The 19,288-nt window shown below is 37.4% G+C and overlaps 3 protein-coding genes across 6 annotated transcripts; 1 reads left to right on the top strand and 2 right to left on the bottom strand.

Moving 5' to 3' along the window:
• Positions 1 to 1,078: 1,078 nt before the first annotated feature.
• On the bottom strand, positions 1,079 to 4,872 carry LOC145913500 (protein Cryzl2-like). Of its 4 annotated transcripts, none has more exons than XM_083001183.1 (12): positions 4,838 to 4,872; positions 4,547 to 4,729; positions 4,248 to 4,302; positions 4,094 to 4,181; positions 3,552 to 3,663; positions 2,456 to 2,568; positions 2,285 to 2,394; positions 1,901 to 2,059; positions 1,595 to 1,696; positions 1,387 to 1,533; positions 1,251 to 1,332; positions 1,079 to 1,194 (listed from the first exon to the last, which is right to left on the bottom strand). In XM_083001183.1, exons 2-12 carry the CDS (start codon positions 4,641 to 4,643, stop codon positions 1,126 to 1,128), a joined length of 1,134 nt encoding a protein of 377 aa, XP_082857309.1. In that variant the 5' UTR covers positions 4,644 to 4,729; positions 4,838 to 4,872; the 3' UTR covers positions 1,079 to 1,125. The 4 variants fall into 4 exon arrangements, with proteins under 4 accessions (XP_082857309.1, XP_082857311.1, XP_082857312.1 ...); XM_083001185.1 differs by lacking the exon at positions 4,838 to 4,872 and adding an exon at positions 3,819 to 3,862 and having other exon boundaries at positions 4,233 to 4,302; positions 4,547 to 4,604; XM_083001186.1 differs by lacking the exon at positions 4,838 to 4,872 and adding an exon at positions 3,819 to 3,862 and having other exon boundaries at positions 4,547 to 4,593.
• A 3,337-nt stretch (positions 4,873 to 8,209) lies between these two features.
• LOC145913776 (sterile alpha motif domain-containing protein 9-like) lies at positions 8,210 to 14,530 on the top strand. Its single transcript, XM_083001534.1, has 4 exons — positions 8,210 to 8,304; positions 8,389 to 8,572; positions 8,697 to 8,926; positions 9,166 to 14,530. Exons 1-4 carry the CDS (start codon positions 8,280 to 8,282, stop codon positions 13,020 to 13,022), a joined length of 4,296 nt encoding a protein of 1,431 aa, XP_082857660.1. The 5' UTR covers positions 8,210 to 8,279; the 3' UTR covers positions 13,023 to 14,530.
• A 319-nt stretch (positions 14,531 to 14,849) lies between these two features.
• On the bottom strand, positions 14,850 to 18,987 carry LOC145913441 (tRNA-dihydrouridine(16/17) synthase [NAD(P)(+)]-like). The gene is made up of 16 exons (XM_083001093.1): positions 18,641 to 18,987; positions 18,337 to 18,493; positions 18,151 to 18,263; positions 17,951 to 18,084; positions 17,756 to 17,892; positions 17,457 to 17,575; positions 17,274 to 17,366; positions 17,127 to 17,200; positions 16,992 to 17,067; positions 16,705 to 16,809; positions 16,478 to 16,627; positions 16,339 to 16,423; positions 16,001 to 16,147; positions 15,600 to 15,788; positions 15,315 to 15,432; positions 14,850 to 15,140 (listed from the first exon to the last, which is right to left on the bottom strand). Exons 1-15 carry the CDS (start codon positions 18,866 to 18,868, stop codon positions 15,326 to 15,328), a joined length of 1,914 nt encoding a protein of 637 aa, XP_082857219.1. The 5' UTR covers positions 18,869 to 18,987; the 3' UTR covers positions 14,850 to 15,140; positions 15,315 to 15,325.
• Between the last annotated feature and the right edge of the window lie 301 nt (positions 18,988 to 19,288).

Raw genomic sequence — 19,288 nt, forward strand, 5'->3', positions numbered from 1 at the left:
TTTCACGCAAATGTTTTAAAATTTTCAACGCAGGCATTGTGACTTGTTAAAATAGGGGTGGACAAACGACTTAAAAGACAACATACCAGTTAGCCACGTGAGTGTGTTAGGTTAACAAAAATCTTTGCCTCACAGTTTATGTACTGTTTCCCGTTTCCCGGTGCAACTGTCGTTTCTATTTCAAATGAAAAGCAAAAAAGGTGCAATATGAAACATGGGCTTCCAGCAAACACGGAGTTTACCCATGTCTGCATTAGATCGTTAGAAAATTGTGTAGGCTACCCACCTGTGCAATCGCAGTTTGATTTTTGTTATGCATATTCCGTAGTACAATCACCATATGCCAGGTCTGTAAATATCTGATAGATGTCCTTTATTTTTGTGTGTTTTATTCCAAGGTTTTGTACGAAAAACACAATCTATTATAATATATTGCTTGAACTGTGTGCTTGTGTCTGAGAAAATAACAGAAAAATCTTATGGTTAAAATGTAACTTAGATCAAGGCTATACAAAAACGGCAAACCGCGATCCGGCTCAGTTTGGACAGCATTAATAAAATAAAAAAATATCAATTGCCTGCATCTATGCAGGGCATATGAGAGAAAAACATGCTTTTGCTATGTTAAAGGAACTCCTTGACTGGTATGTGCTCCGCACTGACTCCAGCCACCCCAGTATACACGCGAATTCTTTTGGCATTTGTTGATAAATCGTATAATATTCCCTTTCTTCTGACGACATTACAAAGTTTTATAACCATTTTTTCTAGCAGAAGATTTATTTCTTGCATAAACTCTGTCCTACTGTACTTGGCCTGATCCAAAGGATTCGATTTTTCGAGCTTATGTATAGTGACGTAACCAAAGTTCGTCTCCAAAAAGACAAATTTGAACATTGTTACAAGGTAGATTTTAGCAAAATGTGCTTCAGTCAACAAAGGGATATTGGTCTTGCAGCATTCAATACCAGTAGTTCTTCAACTATAGAATCACAGTTTTATGCTAGGATTTCACACTTTTACGTCAGATACCAGGACACGTGCTGTATTGCGTATAATTTCATACAAGTGTTTGTTGAAAAGAATTGCACAGCCACAAACAAATACCGCGGAAAAAATAAAGTTTTATCGAAGAATTATAACCACTTTTCCTGTAGATTTTCGTGATTCCAGATATTGAAATGCTTCGTTTATCTGCAATAAACAATCAGACGAAGTTGTAATTTTGCCAACGTCTAGGTGTTACTAACCTGCGACAGATTAAAAGTTTTGCAAATATGTGGTTTGATTTTTCCTTTTTTGTATTGTTTGAGGGATTCTTCCACGCTCCACCTGAAGTGAAACTCGGTGAAAAGTGTTGATTAATATAATAAAAAAAAACATTACCTGAAACTAGGTAAATCATATATCGCGTAAGTTGTCCAGTAAAAGCCTACGGCAGAAGCGTTTTTTGCATGAAGTTCATTAGCAGGAATACTGGGAATATCACCAGACGCAAAACCTATGACAAGTAACCGTCCTTCAAATGCGATACTGCACACAAAAGGGTTCATAAATGGTTTTATCACAAGTTCCAATTTATTATAAAAATCACCAGCGCAGTGCTTCGTTGAAGACCTTTCCACCGACTGTAGCAAACACTACATTTGCACCACCAGAAGAAATTTCTTTAGTTCTTTGTTGGACACTTTCATTTCTACAAAATATCACAGGTTTGGTTTTGGGGCAAGACCTTTAGCTCAATGCAATGATATTTAAGTTAGTTATATATTGGTTCCGTGTTTATGTTTTAAACACACGAAATTATGTTCAAACTGATGACATAACGGGTAAAAATACTTAATATTCTTTACTGGTGTCTAAAAAAAAAAAAAAAAAAATCGATTTTTTGACAACTCACGTGTAATTTATGCAGTCAATTGCGCCGTAGGATTTAACAAGCGAGCATTTGTCTGTACTACCTACAGCCCCAATTACTTTTGCATTAAGTACATGGGCCCCAATGTCAACAGCAGCCAGCCCAGCACCACCAGCTGCAGCGGTAACAAGTAAATGCTCTCTGAAACAAAGTAGGAATATTAAAGGAACAACGTAAGCATATCACAACTTTATGTGGACATGAAAGTTGACTATAAGTACAGTTTTTTCTAAAAGAACCAAACACATATTTTTTTTGTATTTTATTGTTTTCCATGTAATACATTTGAAAGATTTAAAGGTAAACCTTATATAGTTCCATACAGAAAGCATAGCCTATGCATCAGAATATTTGTTAACTTCATACCCTGGTTGAAGATTTGCTCGCTTCTTTAAACTCAACATGGCAGTTCCATAAGAAACTACGAATCCTGCAGCATCCGTGAAATTCATTTCTTCCGGAATAATCCATAACGACTTCAAAGTTTTGTTCATTTAGTCCGGGTGTAAGTACTTTTAGTCAATTTCTTTAAAATACCTCTGCTTGAGTGACCACTTCTTCAGCAAATGCACCGAAGGACCTACAAAAACCACAAACTCTCATGCCAGGTTTCAACTCTGAAACATCATCAGCTACTTCCAAAACTCTGCCTGTTGAAAATAAGGGATATTGTGTTAGGCATTGTTGGGACGTTTGTTTGTCATGGTAATACCGAAGGTTGTAACGAATTAGGTAGATCCATTTAACTTAACACACTGTTTTTGCGTAAAGGCAGTAGCTGCTATAAAGTCTGTGTTGCTCGTCATTTGCACACCAACAAAAAAATTCTTTTCAAAGACTTTTTTTGCTCATATATTGAATTGGGTTTTAGCTCACTATCGGTTACCAAGCAGTTCCGTTTGGCCATAGTGTGCTCCACGGTGGTTTGTCAATGTTGTTTGGTACTCAGTATAGGGTACTCAAAGGATCGACGTTGACCGAAAGGTACAACAAAGCGAAAATCAGTGTGCCCGCTAGTGTAAAAGCTAGCACAGTGCCACTGTGTACACCCGGTCTACAGCTCTCAATTATTATGGCTTTTTTCGTGTCACGACAGCCCATTGGATAAAAACTCTGTATCAACATTTGAGAGAAATTCACATTCGAAAGCCTGTGCTAGCTTCAAGTTGAGAATTTCAGGGTTTGTAAATATGTGTGTTGAAACTAGAAAAAGTTTGCAAGGCACTGATTTAGATATTTTGTGGCAAAATTTATTAAATAGGACAACTTTATTTTGATCTGAAATAGCCAAGGGTTTTATAATAAAATCTCAGAACACTCCATTAAACACTGTATTTGTTTTATATATATAGCCAATGCAATACTTAAAGTTCAGACATTGATGATTTCAAGAAACATTTCATGCACAAAAACCAACTGGTACCAATTGAAGTTCCGTGGCCACGCTTACACTCCTCAGTCAAACTATTTCAGGGAACACCACAAAGCAATGGGTCATTCTTGAGTGTCAGTATTAGGGGTGAATGAGCACAAATAGCTTTGTTAGAAACAAACATAAATTTTTAATTCTTCATGCAACAACCCAAGAAAAATTCATCCCATTGGGAAGGATACAAAAAATAAATAAACATACCAGCCATTTCTGTTCCTGGTATAAAAGGAGGTGGCAGTACAACTTGGAATTTCCTGTTTACCATTGCAAGGTCACCGGAGTTTACACCAGCAGCAACAACTTGTACACACACCTTGGTGAAAAGTTTTTTGCTTTTTTACATAAATCCCAAATTTTCTTTGCTTTGCCCCAACCGTTACATTTAGTTCATTAATCAGAATTAAAGGCATACAGTGGTTATGTTTTTTATTTCAGTTGTTACATGCAAACTAGGTTGAAACAACTCACATCTTTCAACATGTTGACTGAATCATTTAAGCAACACTTAGATCCTGAAAGTAATATTCAGTATAATTGTTTGGACATATCCTGACTGAGATTAGTGACACCACAGCTACAAAGCCTTGGCAAAGAAAATTCCTTTTTTAAGACAAAGAAAAACCTTTTTTTGCCAAAAATTACTTGTACTATGCTGCCATGCACCAAGTGTTAGAAGAATGTAATACCCAAATTTGAAAATGCTTACAAAAATATATGTTTAAAGTGCAAAAACAGAGTTTTACCTCGCCACAGGACAATTTTCTTTGTGACTCCTTTAATGTAATGGCTAGTGGTTTCCCGAATTCTGTACATATAGCAGCCCTAAAATATCTGCGAGAAAACACTTAAAAGTTGATTGAATACAATACAAATATCATCAACCTTCTTTGTTGTTACCTTGAACTTGATATGTCCATAGATCCATTTGACAAACCTGCTGCTCTTCTATCACCTTATAAAAAAAGCAAGCATTTTCATTGAAAATATGTTTAAATACTTTCTTTACAAATCTAATAAGGATCTATAACAAAACTAGAATCAGATTATGTTGATAGTTTTATCACCACATGTCAAGAGCAAAAAGTCTGTGGTTAAAATAAAGAAATATTCTGGTCCTGATGTACTATGAAAAAGTAGGAGCTTTTCCATTTAACATTCTTTAGCATTCAGATCCATTCAAACAAGAGCAAAATTACCAATTCTACAACACTCCCCAGCTTCTGTTTCTTGGTGTTTTGTGAGAGGACGAAAAACTACTTCAGGTGGGGACTTGACTACAAACTTTTTGAACATTTTTAACACATTGGTTCAGGCATTGACTTTCCATATAAGTTACAGGTTACAGGTACCAGAGGGGGGTTTAGCCTTCTGACTCTTTTCTAAGATCAAGAAAGTGATTTTAAACTTAGTGAATGGGTCAACTGATTGCTTATAACAAATACTGAGGAATTGGAACGAACATGTTATTAACGCTTAATAAAACCTACCGTGACATTCTGAAAGACGCATATTGGTATTTCCATGAAAATAAGTTTTGGTATTGGGAAATACCCACCGTGTACTATGTCACAATAGAAATTCATGCATCACCAGGCAAAGCAGTGATGCATTTAAGTTAAATTTACGGTTGAATGAGCGAACATGTGCGTGCTGTTGTCATGGCGAATTTTAGGGTGTTTGGGCCAGTTTTAGTGGGGTTTTGGGCTATTTCAATTAGATAGTTACTTGCTGGTGGGTGCTGCTGAAAAGTACATTGAAAATGGAGCAAAAATGGCTGTATTTGTGGAAAAATTAATCGTTCAAGTGTCCAATCATTCGTGATTTTATGAAAGATCCATTCCGTATCTACAAATTTTGATCAAAATTAGTCTCCGAAAAAATGGTTTAGCCATCCCCCTAGGGCCATTTGCCCCCCTGGTTACTCAGTATTTTGGTAAAAAGAGCAACAAAAAATGGAACTGGATTTTTGCAGAAAAATGAATCGTTTAACTACGCACTAATTTGCATTTTTTGTAAGTTCCAACTCTTCTCTATGCAATGGCATCAAATTTAGTTGCTGAAAAAGTGTCAAAGCCCTCCCCCCAGGGCTGTTTATACCCCCCTGTTGGTCATATGATCTTCTAGGAGGCCCAAAAAGTCCTTGTTCTGTACAGTCTCATCCAGAAGCAAAATTTTTTTTTAGGTCCCTATGTAAGTCACAAGACCCATCAACGGTCATTGGGAAACAAGCGGAACAGTCGCTAGATGCATTACAGCTGAGGGCCTTGAAAACAGGATTTCTCCAATTTATTACCCATATAGGTCCTTAATATTTGATTGCATGCCTTACTGCGAACCACACCAAAACCTATGGGTTAACTGTGTCCTTGTTCGCAGGCAGTTAGGTATACTGTAGCAGTTAGGTTTATACACATCGGTGACAATGTGAGGGTACGTGGTACACATGCATTAGCGATCATTATTGCTTATATAGTTTAAGGCAGTTTTAATCCATTCAGTCAGTCAATGTTGGATTTTTGCAGCAAAAAGCAAAACACCATTTGCGACTGCGACATTATTTGTTCTTCACTTCCTTTTTTTCTTTTTCGCGCGCCACCTGTTATTTGGGAAGATACTTTTACATCACAAAGGCTATTAATAGCATAATATTAGCAGTGGGAATATACTTGATTCTGGGAAATGAAACACAGGGCTATACTTACGCTTGTTGCCAACCGGTTCGCGCATAGGTCATAAAACTTTAAAAGGCGTTGCGGACCGACTGCATTCCACCACTGGTTATGTCAACAATTTGTGTTCCTCTTACACCAAAAGGTCATTGCATAAATTCCTGGGCAAAATCAACCAGACATTACTAGGATTTTCAACGAAAAGGATTATAATTGCAACATGAAATACTAGTCAAAAAATATCTTCATTAAACAAATTGGATAAAACCATAACCAACGCGCTTTCCAACAGATCACATGATATTATCGGTGGAATCCAACCTTTAAGATAGAAATCTCTTGACCTTGGGCCCTTTTGCTATTAATGGGCCTCTTAGACCCACCCCCTCTTGTAGGGCCAGCATTGAAGTCTCTTAAAATACGGCAACCGGGCAATTAGTTGTACTTTAAACTCACGGGTGCCATAGAGAGGGTACATATGCATTGGCGGTATTGCTTATGTGATATTAGGCAATTTTGAACCAGCCAGTCAATCGGTGCTGGGTGGTGTTGAAAGTTTCGCTAAAGAAGCAGCTGAAATTTTAGGCAAGTTTTTCAAAAAAATGCATCGCAGATGTGCCTACTCATTTAAGATTTTACGTTGGTCCAATCTCTCATTTGCAGGATAATTGCTTAAGCTGCTGCACCACCAGTTGAGTGTTCTGATTGACGCAAATGCAATCAAGTTTATTTGTGACTACTGCACATCATCAGATCAGAACAGAAGTGTGACTTTCTTTACTGCCCTCTTTCTTTTTCGCGCGCAAACTATTACTTGTTTCGCATCATTAGTTTCTTGTTAAAATTTCTATTGTTTTGCATTTTCAAGGACGACTTCAGCATGTAAAGTCGACCTTTAACATCTAATTTTAATTTGGTTTATGAATCGGTCAAGGAAGGGCATTGAATTAGGCTATTTGCATAGATCACGTAAAGGCGGTTAATTTTTTTCAATTAATTTAGCAACAGTGTTACATTTGTCCTTTATTTTGTTTTTTAGTTTTACCACAATTATCAATCTCGCAATCCAACATTAAAGGGGATGAGATTTTTTTTTTTTTTTGCTGTGGCAGATAGCCATTTGGTAGCGCTGCGCTGCAAACGTATTCCGTATTCAATGTTGAGCATAGCGCCCCCTACAAGCACATATTTGCGCTATAAGTTCGCTTAACCCAACCCCACAGGTACTGAAAGTGCCAATTGGAAAAAAAGCATTCACTGCATTAAGGGAGATTGATACAAATACTTTGTATTGGAGGCCAGACAGCAAACAAACCGCAAAGCAGAGTTGCCATGGTGGCGGTTTTCCCGTCCAATTGGGCTTGTTTTCGATATCGAGTTGCGGGTTATTTTTACGGGTTGCGGGTAGAAAAACAAAATTAGACAGTCCAATGGAGCAAGGAATGCTGTTAGGTACAATGCATGCAAGAGTTTTTTCCCATGGTATGAAAATATGTTGCAATAAATCCTTACTCGTAGCTTCCACGCTTGATCGCTTTACGCAATACAGATAGGCTATGAAGTTTTATCGTAAACAGAAATGTGTTGATTGTTTGCAAATGATTGATTTTTTGAGGTTGTTGGTTTGTGTTATGCCTTAAATTTTTCCAATTTTTGCACGTTTTTGAAAAAAATGCTTTTAAATTGCAAACCGAACGTAAAAGTACGTAACCACGATAGGTTAAAGCTACCGACTGTAGGATTGCACAATCATATGTCGAATTACAGCTAAACTAGAGTAAAATTGGGTTGGTTTTGGGCTTCTTTCAGAATTTCCTTGTTTGAGAGGTTTTTGGTCTACTTTTGAACAGGCCTTAGACTGTTTTAGAAAATTTAACCCGACAACACTACCCTCAGGTGTTAAAAACAAAATGCCTTTTCCAGAACATTCGATAGTGCGGGGACACGCTCGAGAGGGTTTTCAAGGTGTGTGCCATTGGTTGCGCTTTTAGTGGTATGACCTTGCTGGTTTTGCGTGTTGCGTAAGAAAAGGGTTGAAGACGAAGTGGTCGAATCTGTATTCAATGTCAACTGAAATGTTTAACCTAGACAACGTTTTTGCTCCAGGGAATAGAGTTGAGAATCAGTGGGTGGGGTTTAGTTTACACTTCAAAGTCATGCGATTATGTAACATATCAGCATGGCTTTTACAGAAATGTTTGTACTTAGAAATTGAAATATATAATGGTTTGTGACTGAAATCAACAATACATCAACAATCATGGATACAGAAGATTGCGATTCAGGTACTGGAAAATTTGGTTTACTTTTTGTAGCTCTAAGGAGCTTGTAGTCTTTTGGCTAAACACTAACAAGCTTTTATTTAAAAGTTGTGGCCCAATCATCGTCTGGAATAGATGATGGTGATGTTGCCATTATTTGCCCTGACCAGAAGTTTAAACACAAGATACAAAAGCGTTTGGAAGAAAAGCGATATAAAGTCGTGGATTGCTTGAAAGGAGAATGGACAAAACTGAATAACATTTTGTCGGAAACTAAACACGATTGTGTTAGGTAAGGTTTAGATTGTAAAATCATACGTGCTTTTTTGATTTTTTTAAATCCCAAATAGGCAAACAGAAACGTTTTGAATTGATTGTAAAATATTTTAAAATAACCTGTTTTTGTATTTTTGCAGGGTTGTCATTTTCCAAAACCATAATTTCAAAGTCATTCAAGATCAGCTGTTACCTTTGGTTGGCAAGTCTCATCTTCCACTCGGCTCCACATTGATTTTACATGATTCATCTGTACTATGCGAGGATATAGATTCTGGCCTTAGGATGTTGCCAATGATTACTTTGGCGAACAAAATGGAAAACATTATACAGCAAATTTGTTTGTACGTTGAAGCATCCGTCGAAGCAGGTTTGCAATTTTGAAATTACATAATGTTGAATGTTGTTACTGTTTTTCTACATTTTTTTCAAACATTCCCCAAACCATTAATGATGAGCAATTCGTTGGGATTCTTAAGTAGCGGTATTAAGTGGTGAAGTATTCATGTTTTAAAACTGAAACATTCATTTGCAATTGCCAATCAAAGTAAACACTGTGACTCAAATGTTGGTATAATTGTTCAAACTTTAATGAAACAAATGTTTCAGACCATCGCAACATCACGGATGCAAAGGAAAGGTGCAAACTATATGCACTTCTGCTCATCGGTCCGTTTGTGAATAACGCGATACCTTATTCTGAATTGTCCAAACGTTTTCATCAAAACCATGGAACTTTTCGAAGCCTGCAGGTCGGTAAACTCAAACGTTTTTTGCAAAAAAACCCAATGGTTTGTATGGTTGATTCCAAAGATCCAGAAGTGTCTGTTACTAGAGAAGGAAAATGTTTGATCCAAAGTTGCACGGAAAGAGTTGCTCGTTCCTTCGATTTGCGAGATCCCAACTTATGCGGAAGGCCACTAGAATCTGAATCCTCCACTGTAGATTCTGTCTGCACAAGTTCCTTGGAACACCAAAGATGTCCGTCACCAGTCAGGACTGTAGACAAGTTAATTAGTTCACCCAAAAGAAATGACGCAGAATGCAGCACAAAACAGAAAAGTTTTTTTGAACAGTTGCATGACTTCCAACCAGGTTATGCGTATTTTCTTGTCACGAGTGCAATGGATTATTTTAAAAAACTGGAGGTGATATCAAAGCTGCCAATACTAAAAGTTTTTGACTTTGATCCGCACAGTCGAGCTAGAGGCCTTCTGAACAGTGTTGAGGAAGCAGTAAAGGCAGAAAGAAACTTCACTATAACCACTCTAGACGAAAGCGAGCCGGGAATTTCGGATAATTCTACACATTGGGTTTTTATGAAAGGTTTGGGTGAACTAGATGCCAATGCAGCAGAGGGGAAACTCAAATGGGAACATACATACACAACTTATCTAAACGATATGTGTGACGAGCTTGTGCAGTACTGCGTTCTACAAAAACACGCCGTATTTCTTGTCTGGTGGTATGAAGAAATTGGGACTAAATTTTTAAAATGTATTTTGATGTATATTAGAAGGGCATTCTCAACGTCCAACGATCTGCCATGGGATATTGTTTTATGCATACCAAAAGTGCCTTCCGCAAATTCGAAGCTTAAAAACGTAATTGACGTTTTTAAGATAAAGAATTTCCTGGTAGTTGATCAAACGACTTTGGTTGATTGGCTTGAAGCTCGTCCTACACCGGTAAAGAAACAACATGGTATATGTCGACTTCCTAGAATAAATCCAGAAGACGAAGAGGGATTAGATGAAATCGATGTTCCAAAGTCTACATTGGCATGGATCAACGACGTTTTTGAAATACTCTCAATTTCAGAAGACGTGGAAGAAAATCAGAACTCCCATTCGGAAAAGAGTTCGAAACGCATTGGCGAAGAGTTCGCTCGTGGTGGTGTTTTGAAGTGGAGTGACATCAAGTGCAGTAATGCCCCTGCTGAAAGAGAAGTGCATCGGAAATTGTGTGAATTTATAAAGAAGAAGATTGAGCAATGCACATCCATTGTCCTGAGCATAACGCATTCGCCCGGAGGGGGAGGAACGACATTTGGAAGACAAGTGCTGTGGTCACTGCGCACTCTCGCGCCCTGCTGTGCTTTACTGCCTTGTACTTATTTTCCTTTACCAAAGATACTAGAGAGTATAAAAGAACTTCATAAACACACACAATTGCCAGTAATTCTTCTGGTGGACGGGGAAAGTGATGCTGATGTACTGAAGTTATTTCACTTTCGCCCGAACGCGGTTGTTATATTACACATCCAGCGGCGTTTTACTGGAAGTGAAAAGAGTGAGGTTAAAGTAAACGGCGATTGTCACCTGGCAGGTCAAGTTACGCTTAAAGAAGCCGAAGATTTGAGGACGTTTTTCAGCGTATATTCATCACAACACACACGAGCACTCATGCATCTTGAAGATGAGGTTGCCATAGGGACGCCACATGAAGTGTACGAGTTTGGTTTGACCGCTTTTTCTCATGAGTTCAAGGGCGTGGAAAGTTATGTGCGAGGATACATGGGTGAAAAACAGCACAATCTTTCATGGTGGCACACAATTATTGCCTACTTGTCTTTGCTTAAGTATTATGGCCAGAGCGGAATGTACTGCGAAGTGTTCCGAAAACTTATTCCTGATTGTAATGAGTTTCCATCCATATCGCAATTCAAAGCACCATGCTGGCGGTTTGTTATCGAAGAGGCTGATTTTTGGAAAATTAATCATAACGCAGTTGCCAAAAGAGTGCTGGAGTATGTATTATATGGACATACACACATTTCCGACCCAAGGCTTTCAGAACCAGCAAAATCAAATCTATGTCGGCTTGTTCTCAAATTTATAGATCATGTAAAGTCTGTTTTAGGCAACTGCTACGTGGACAAGGTCGTAATCGTATTACAGCGCGCAATATTAAAACGGGACCATAAGGAATCGGCTACTGGAGATGAAATAAAAAAAAAGTTTAGATATTCTCTTCTGCTTGACGATCTAACGGAAGATGATAGGGTCAAAGTTTTAGAAAAGTGTACAACAGAATTCCCAATGAACGCTGAATTTCATGCTAACCATGGACGACTTTTGGGCCATGTCAAACGTTTTGAAGATTCAAAACAATCTTTCAATAAAGCACTGGAATTGGCAAGAAAAACTCGCCAGAGTAATGAGCTAAGCTTTCGAAACAGGGAAGCGCTGAGTAGGTACAACAATATGTTCGGGTATATGTATCACGGTCTAATGAAAACCTTTGACGATCACCTTGAAAACGCCCTAAAGGAAGCGGATAATGGTATCAAACGTTTCAAAGAGAGTCGAAGGTACGCTACCGACAATGGCTTACATAGCATCATGGGTGAATTGAAAGTACGTTTGGAAATTGTGAAAATGTTTTTGGAAACCTATCACAATATCAACAGAGCCGTGAAGATGGATGTGGACCGGAACCACCTGGGAGTTTGTCAGTTTGTTAAAGTTTCACAGATTATTTGTAGTCATCTGTTGGATGAGTGTAAGTGCTTTTCAAGGCCAGGAGAATTGAAAAACCACGATTATGATGCACAACTCGCAATATACCAAAATTTCTACAAAGACTTTCAAATTCCCTCAAATCAAAAAGATGAGCACACTGACATTTTTTTTAATCGCAGTAAAATAGCAACAATAAAACTGAAATATGAATCGCAAGACAGATCGACCAAAGAAGATATTGAAAAAGTTGTTCGTTCGTACGAAAATATATTCCGCGAAGCATTTTCTGGAAGCGAAGTGGGCAGCATCAGTGTTGATATGCAGAATTGGCTCCTCGATATTCGTCACACGTTAATACCTGATAGATACGAACTTACTGAGGTTTTGGGAAAGCTAGAGCAGTGGGAAGATAGGAAAGAGTTTGGTTTATCCACTTTTTACTTGTTTGTTGTACGTTTCCTTTTGGCGATATTTACCACCAAGAAAAAAAGAAAGGACCATTGGGAAAAGAAAACAAAACTATTCCAAAAGATTTCACAGGAAAAAAAACATCTGAGCATACGTAGAGAAGTTTTGGCTGATCACGATGGATTAACAATCAGGAAAATTATTTCCTCAGGAGATTTGGGAAAGTGGGACCATGAGCAAAAAACATGGAGCACAGGAATAGAAAAACTTCAAGTGTGCACTGGCACTATTACAAAATCCGAATGGATGTCAAATGGTATAATTTTGATGGATGTCTCTGATCAAACAGAAGCCTGCAAAATAGAAATCTTTTTTCAGCCAAAAAAATACGACTTGTACGGAAAACGCCATGCGCTGTTAAAAAAGAGGGTCGAGTTTTTTCTTGAATTTAACACAAGGAATGGAGCCATTGCAGAATCGGTCAAACCATTGCAGAAGCGTACGTGTCGTGAATGCAGCATTCGGACAGAAATCATTACTTTAAATCAACCAGGCATTGGAAAATGCATAAAGTGCCAAAAAGCGTTTGACTGAGTATTTACATTTGCTGTTGAAACAAAGAAACAAACTTAGTTAAAGTCCAAAGCAGTGGTTTTCAAATTTCTGTTTACAAATCCAATTGTACAAATGCTTATCGAGAGACACCCGTTCCGTTTCAATGGACGCTGTTATCCAATATGTTCCTGAGAAACCCAGACTGTGTGTTCGTGCCTGCGAGTCAGCGGGTCGCTTTTACCGGTCTGTTGCACACCTAAAGCTTAATTTCGTCATATTCCTGTACATGTGTGCCTTTCGTTAAGTTTGCTTAGCAACTTTTCTGCCCATTAATCGAATGTACTTACGCGCTTCTGTGTTGTATGAAGCAGGTTTTATTGGTGTTTAAAGTTTTTGTACTGAATTAGTTTGTGTTTTGTACTGAATTAGTTTACAAATTCCCGATTTATGAATTAGTATTGGAAAATGCATAATGTGCCAAACAGCGTTTGACTGAATATTTACATATGCTGTTGATACAAGAAACAAACTTAGTTATAATCCAACACAGTGGTTTTCAAACTTCTCTTTAGTATGTTTACAAATCCAATTGTATAATGGCCAAGCGACGAAAACTGTTTTTATGAACCCGTTGTTTTCCAATCTTCCTGAGAAACACAGACTGTGTGATTGTACCTAGAGTCAGCGGGTAGCTTTCTTATCGGTCTGTTGCACACGTAAAGGTCAATTTCATTAGATTCCTGTACATGTGTGCTTTGCGTTAGGTTTGCTTAGCAACTTTTCCGCCCATTAATCGCATTTCTCTACGTGCTTTTCTGTGTTAATTATGTATAAAGCACGTTTTATTGGTGTTTAAAGTTTTTGTACTGAATTAGTTTGTGTTAGTTTGACGCTCCACATAAATTTTAGCATTTTTATTCACAAACTTTCCAATCTTGTGATGAGCTACGTCATATTAGAAGGTCGTGTGTGCAATGTTGTCACAGCTTATAGGTGCCTGATTTATGCTCTACTAACAATACTGAGTGATTATACACAAAAGTTACATGCCAAGTGCGCCTCTCGATTTTTTGTATTATATTACTATGTACAAATATTACCCGCTCTTGCGCTATCTGTGCCTGTAGGTTGAACTTAACATCCAATAAAGTAGCTTACCATTTGTCTAGGTGTCGTCAAGGGCTGCAACTATTTATACACACATAACAAAGACCGACTCTCCTGTCTCGGTGATGCGGGCCTTTGTGTTTACTTCGGGTCAATAACGGTTAACGCCCAGGTATTTCCGCCTGTGCACCATTGGGATCACCCGGGCAAAACCAAAGTTGCCGGCTCGCTTTTCACCACCAGCAGCCTATGTTTGGTGTGTCTGCGTGGGGAAAATTTTGCCCAGGCAAGAAGACAGATATATGACACCTCTGCACAACAAGTTGTATCAAAAACGCTTGGTTACCACAACATTTCACGTGCGTACCACGATTTGCAAATATGTATTGTTAAATTTCTACTCGTAGTGTAAACTGTATGATGGGTATTGTACAAATTTAACCGGTCCCCGATGGCGTTTCTCACAAATGAGTTTCTGTATACGGCCGGACCTAATGTACTCTTAACTCTTCTGGTCTAAAACTCCGGTCTCCAAAGGTTTTCTGGCTAAATATTGCTTTCATGGCGTAGTACAAAAAGTTGTTCCTATGTTGATTCCAAAAAAAGAATACAGTTACAGGCATGCATAACCATTTCTATGATCTGGCTACTGGAAGCTGATTGGTTGGTTTAATCCCATGATGTTATGTAATGTAACACATGGAAAACAGGATATTATTTGCTTCACGTTAACTAAATACAATCGGCGATTAAGTCATGAGTGCAAATTGGGGTTCTGTTAATGTGACAAATGGTGATTATGTTGAAACAAAATAGGCAGTAAACAAGTCGGCAATTTCTGCAAACGATATAACGAGACGTAATTCCGGGGGTTTACATGAGCTGCTGTTCAAGGCACATAATTGGTTTGCCGTTGTTTGTAAAGTGTTGCAATCATGGCTACAGTTAAAGCAAACTGTCACCGCCAACTCTAAGCAATTAATGGAATATGATGTATACTGACAACCAGTGCTCCATACTTCGACACACTTGTCAAACAGGTTCTGAGGACTATAAGGCTCTTGGTAAGATACACGTGTGCAAAATAAACACATTCAATGTTTAATCATTTTTATTGCAACAGAATTTTTATGTTTTCCATGGAGTTACTCTGGGAACGAGTTTTCCCAAATCAAAAAAATTATTTGACATCAACATTTTCAGTTTTTGTAAAGATAAACTTACATTAAAGATTTTTAATAATCCATTTTCTTAAAAACAAATCCTTTTCTTGGTGGAACTCCAGCAGCCAAAGCTTTTCTCCAACAACCAGTGGAAAAGTAGTTTAAAAGAACATCAAAAACTAAAACAAATAAAACCCTTCTGGTGGTAAAACAACATAAAAGTGCATTGTTTATATTTTGAAAAAATGCTAACAACAGTTGATTCATAAGGTTTTGTACGTTAAAAATCGCCAATTATCATAAACAGTTTCCTTATCTCAAGAATTTATTGTTAACAATATTAAACCTTGGTTAATTGAATAAACAGTGGAGTAGTTTGGACGTCCTTCAAGGCGCTGCATATATTCCTGTACTGGTAGTCGGCAAACTTTCAACCCATGCTCTGTGGCACCATCGAGTGTCAGTTTTTTTACCACAGTTTCATCCACCAGGCCTCCAAGAACATATGTCACTCCCTGTCGAACTTCAGTTAATGCTGAATCAACATAACATGATCAGTGAAAACTGAAAATCGAAAAAAATATGTGACCACCAGGTATCATAATGAATTATGAATCTGACGTTCTTCTGGTGAAAAACAACAAATATACACATATTGTTCAAAAAAGCGTCAGATTCATAATATAATCAGTTGGTATCTATGGAAACTGAAAGAGATAATAATGTTTGTGTTTGTTTAGCATTTACCATCTTCAGCGTCTGGTGTCAGGTAAACAATGTCAGCGTTCACAAACACTTCATGGTATGGTGCTGGCAACATGTGAATGTAATAACTTTCAAACCCATCGTGCTTTCGGACGCATTCATTCCACAAATCACCTCCTTGTAGAAGGCCTGTTTTCAATAGAAAAACTTATTACACTTTAAACATATAGCAGAACTTTGTACTCTATGCTCAAAAACAAAGTGTTTCATGCAAAAAGTGCCTGATACAACTTCATTGTAATGCACTGAACCTATACTACATAATGCAGTATAATTATACACAGTGTTTAGTGGCACAAAAGAACAAAGTCAGCAATTACTTGTAAAATAAAGCTGTGCTGGCTTTTCTACATTGCGATTGCTCCCATACAGACGACCCAACTGACCGGAAAGCTTATTTATTTCCTAGAAAAGACGATCATTGATCACATGTTAAAGAGAGAGTTCACAGACTTTTACCTTCGCATTCATGGCTGAACTCCAGGACAAATCCACACAGACAGTAAATGTATCATTACCCTGATTCATCGCGGTTTTTAATCGACTGTGAATCATTTCTTTCTTGTCGCTCCTTCTCAATAATCTGCCAGTTTGGATTTCAGTCTGCTGCTGTTGGATTCAATTGAAGGTATTAGAAAAATGACCACTTTCGATGGTTGTGTATGAAATGTTATAGTTTTATGAACCTGCTCCTTTTCTCTTTGTTTTCTTCTTTCATGTTCCTTCTTTCTCTTTAGCTTTTTAATCACAATTTTTTTCTCGTAGCGTGCTAATCTTCTTGCTTGGTTTTTCTAAACAGAATTAATGAACTAAAATACCATAAAATTTTTCTACACAGAAAAATTATCATTACTTTTTGTGGTGATAAGAAACAAATACGTTCACCTATCTTGTAATCACATTAATAAACACATGCTTAATTCAGTCAACATGCAAAGGGTAATTTGCAATAAAATTAAGAGGTCTAACATACTGATAAGGCTGTGTGGTCACCATGCGTCTCAACAGAATCTTTGACTTCTTGTTTATCACATTGTTCCACAGGGCGCCTGAATCAAACACTTAAATTTTTCTTTCAAATTTTCTATGTGCAGGAAAAACAACTCACCTATTGGGTCTAATGTATGGCTGACAAATCCAATGAGGGGTTGTTTTGTCGTCATACAAGCCACTTTCCTCATCCTATATGTTTTACTTGCGGTTACTTTTAACATGTGGTCAAGAAATGCAAATTTAACATTAAACACTTGTGTACTTTTTTACATCTTTGAAAGAGTTCTTCATTGCACAATTTTAAACCATCAAAGGTATTTGCCTGGCCTATTTTCTCTCTCATATCCTTATGAACCTAATATACAAAATATTAAAAGATTAATAAAAGTGATCACATTTTAGGGTAAAAATAAAATCACTAAGTTGAACCTTGTGTAGGCCAAACCTGCAACGCGTGTGCCCATAAATGGAAAAGGTGTGTTCTGATGTGGGATATAGGACAAGAATACGATGCAACAAAATCAAAATATTCAACAGCCACATCATTTACATGCGGTTGCTTTCCTAAACAATGGTTTCTTGTAAACATTACATAAAAACTGTACAAACAATTGTCAAAATGCAGTTTAACAGAGAAAAAATGTTAAATTTGCCAAGGTACCTTGGTACAAGCATAGATCCTGTGTTATTTATTTTATTCTGTTCAGCCCTATATAGCTAAGGACATAAAAATTGTGTCAATACCTTCAAATATGTAAGGATTGTTCAGGTGACCTTCAGCTGACATTACTGCATCCACACCAGTTTCTTGAAGGCATCGATGCACGTCTTCAGTGTATTGAATATTTCCATTGGCAACAACAGGGACTTTGACATTGTTCCTAAATGTGTAAACAGGGTGATTAAAAATCCCCAACTTTTTTACAGAAGTACTCATACTTTACTGCTTTGATATGAAGCCAACTTGCTTTGCCCGTCAATGCCCCTTTTTGATCTCTTGTTCTGCCATGAACTGTAATAATGTGACTGCCAGCTTCTTCCAGAATTTTAGCATACTTTACAGTTTTCTCAACCTATTAGTTAAGACACAAAGTATTTTCAGCATTTGTCAGACAAAAAACAAGTAATACAAACATTACCTCAGAAAAAACTCGAATTTTTGCAGAAACCATGACTGACAGTTTTTTTCTAGCAGTAGATATAATATCGGATATGAGGTTCCAATCATCCTGAAGGAATGCTCCAAAATGGCCTAAAAAGGAAAGTAGATGTAAAGAAGAAGGCTTAGTATTTGCTATTAAGCTGAGAAGAGGAGGTAGGCCTACCTCTTCTTGCAATATGTTGGGGACATCCCAGGTTTAAATCTACTCCGTCGCAAAACATTTCAACCAACTTTGCTGCATTAACAAAGTTCTCCACAGTGTTGGCACAAAATTGAACAAACAGTGGTCGGTCTTCTTTGCATGACAAATCCTGGAACACCTTTGAAATACAAAACATAATAATTGTTGACAACTCTATCATATGTAAGAAAAGGCATTGTAAGTAGCCTTAAAATGTTGCATTTTAAACTTAATTGTAATAAATTTGTAATTTAGTAGAAATAAACCAGAAATAGAAATAATGCACCTTTTTTCTGTACGTTGAGTCATTCACAAAGGTGTTGGCACTGTACATTGGCGTGAAACAAAGATGTGCCCCATGTTTTCGTGACAACATTCTCCATGCAAGTTCACTCTGGTCAACCATGGGTGCTACAACAAACTTGGGGTTGTTTAGCTTTTCCACAAACATACTGTAAGCTCCATTGTCTGGATAACTTTGTGCTACAACTTTTGTTGGTGTCACATTAGCCATTTATCCCCAATGATTTCGTTCTAACACTACAGCAATGGGTTCTGTAGTTGTCGTCCTGAGCCTAATATATCTTTTTGTTTCGAGAAGGACAAAATTATCCTACCAACCCTCTTCACAATTCTAACCCAAAACACAGACAAACTATACCAGTTTACCACGTTTGATGACGTAATAAACCAACAAAAACACGTGCACTCCATGTGTTGTAAAACAGCTGATTGCAAATTAGTAATGAGTTTAATTGAAATCATATTATTTTAAATAGGTTTGTTTTATTTATAAACGCAGTGTGTGAATTGTAATATGAGTGAAAATAACAAATAATAATAAAAAAAATTCCCTAAAATGACATTATTGATTCACGCAAGAGTAAGCAGACCGGTAAATAAGTCACGCTTGGTTAACCGTACTGTGAAAGTA

The sequence above is a fragment of the Ascidia mentula genome, chromosome 9 (assembly GCF_947561715.1).
Source record: "Ascidia mentula chromosome 9, kaAscMent1.1, whole genome shotgun sequence".
In the NCBI taxonomy this organism is placed as follows: domain Eukaryota; kingdom Metazoa; phylum Chordata; class Ascidiacea; order Phlebobranchia; family Ascidiidae; genus Ascidia; species Ascidia mentula.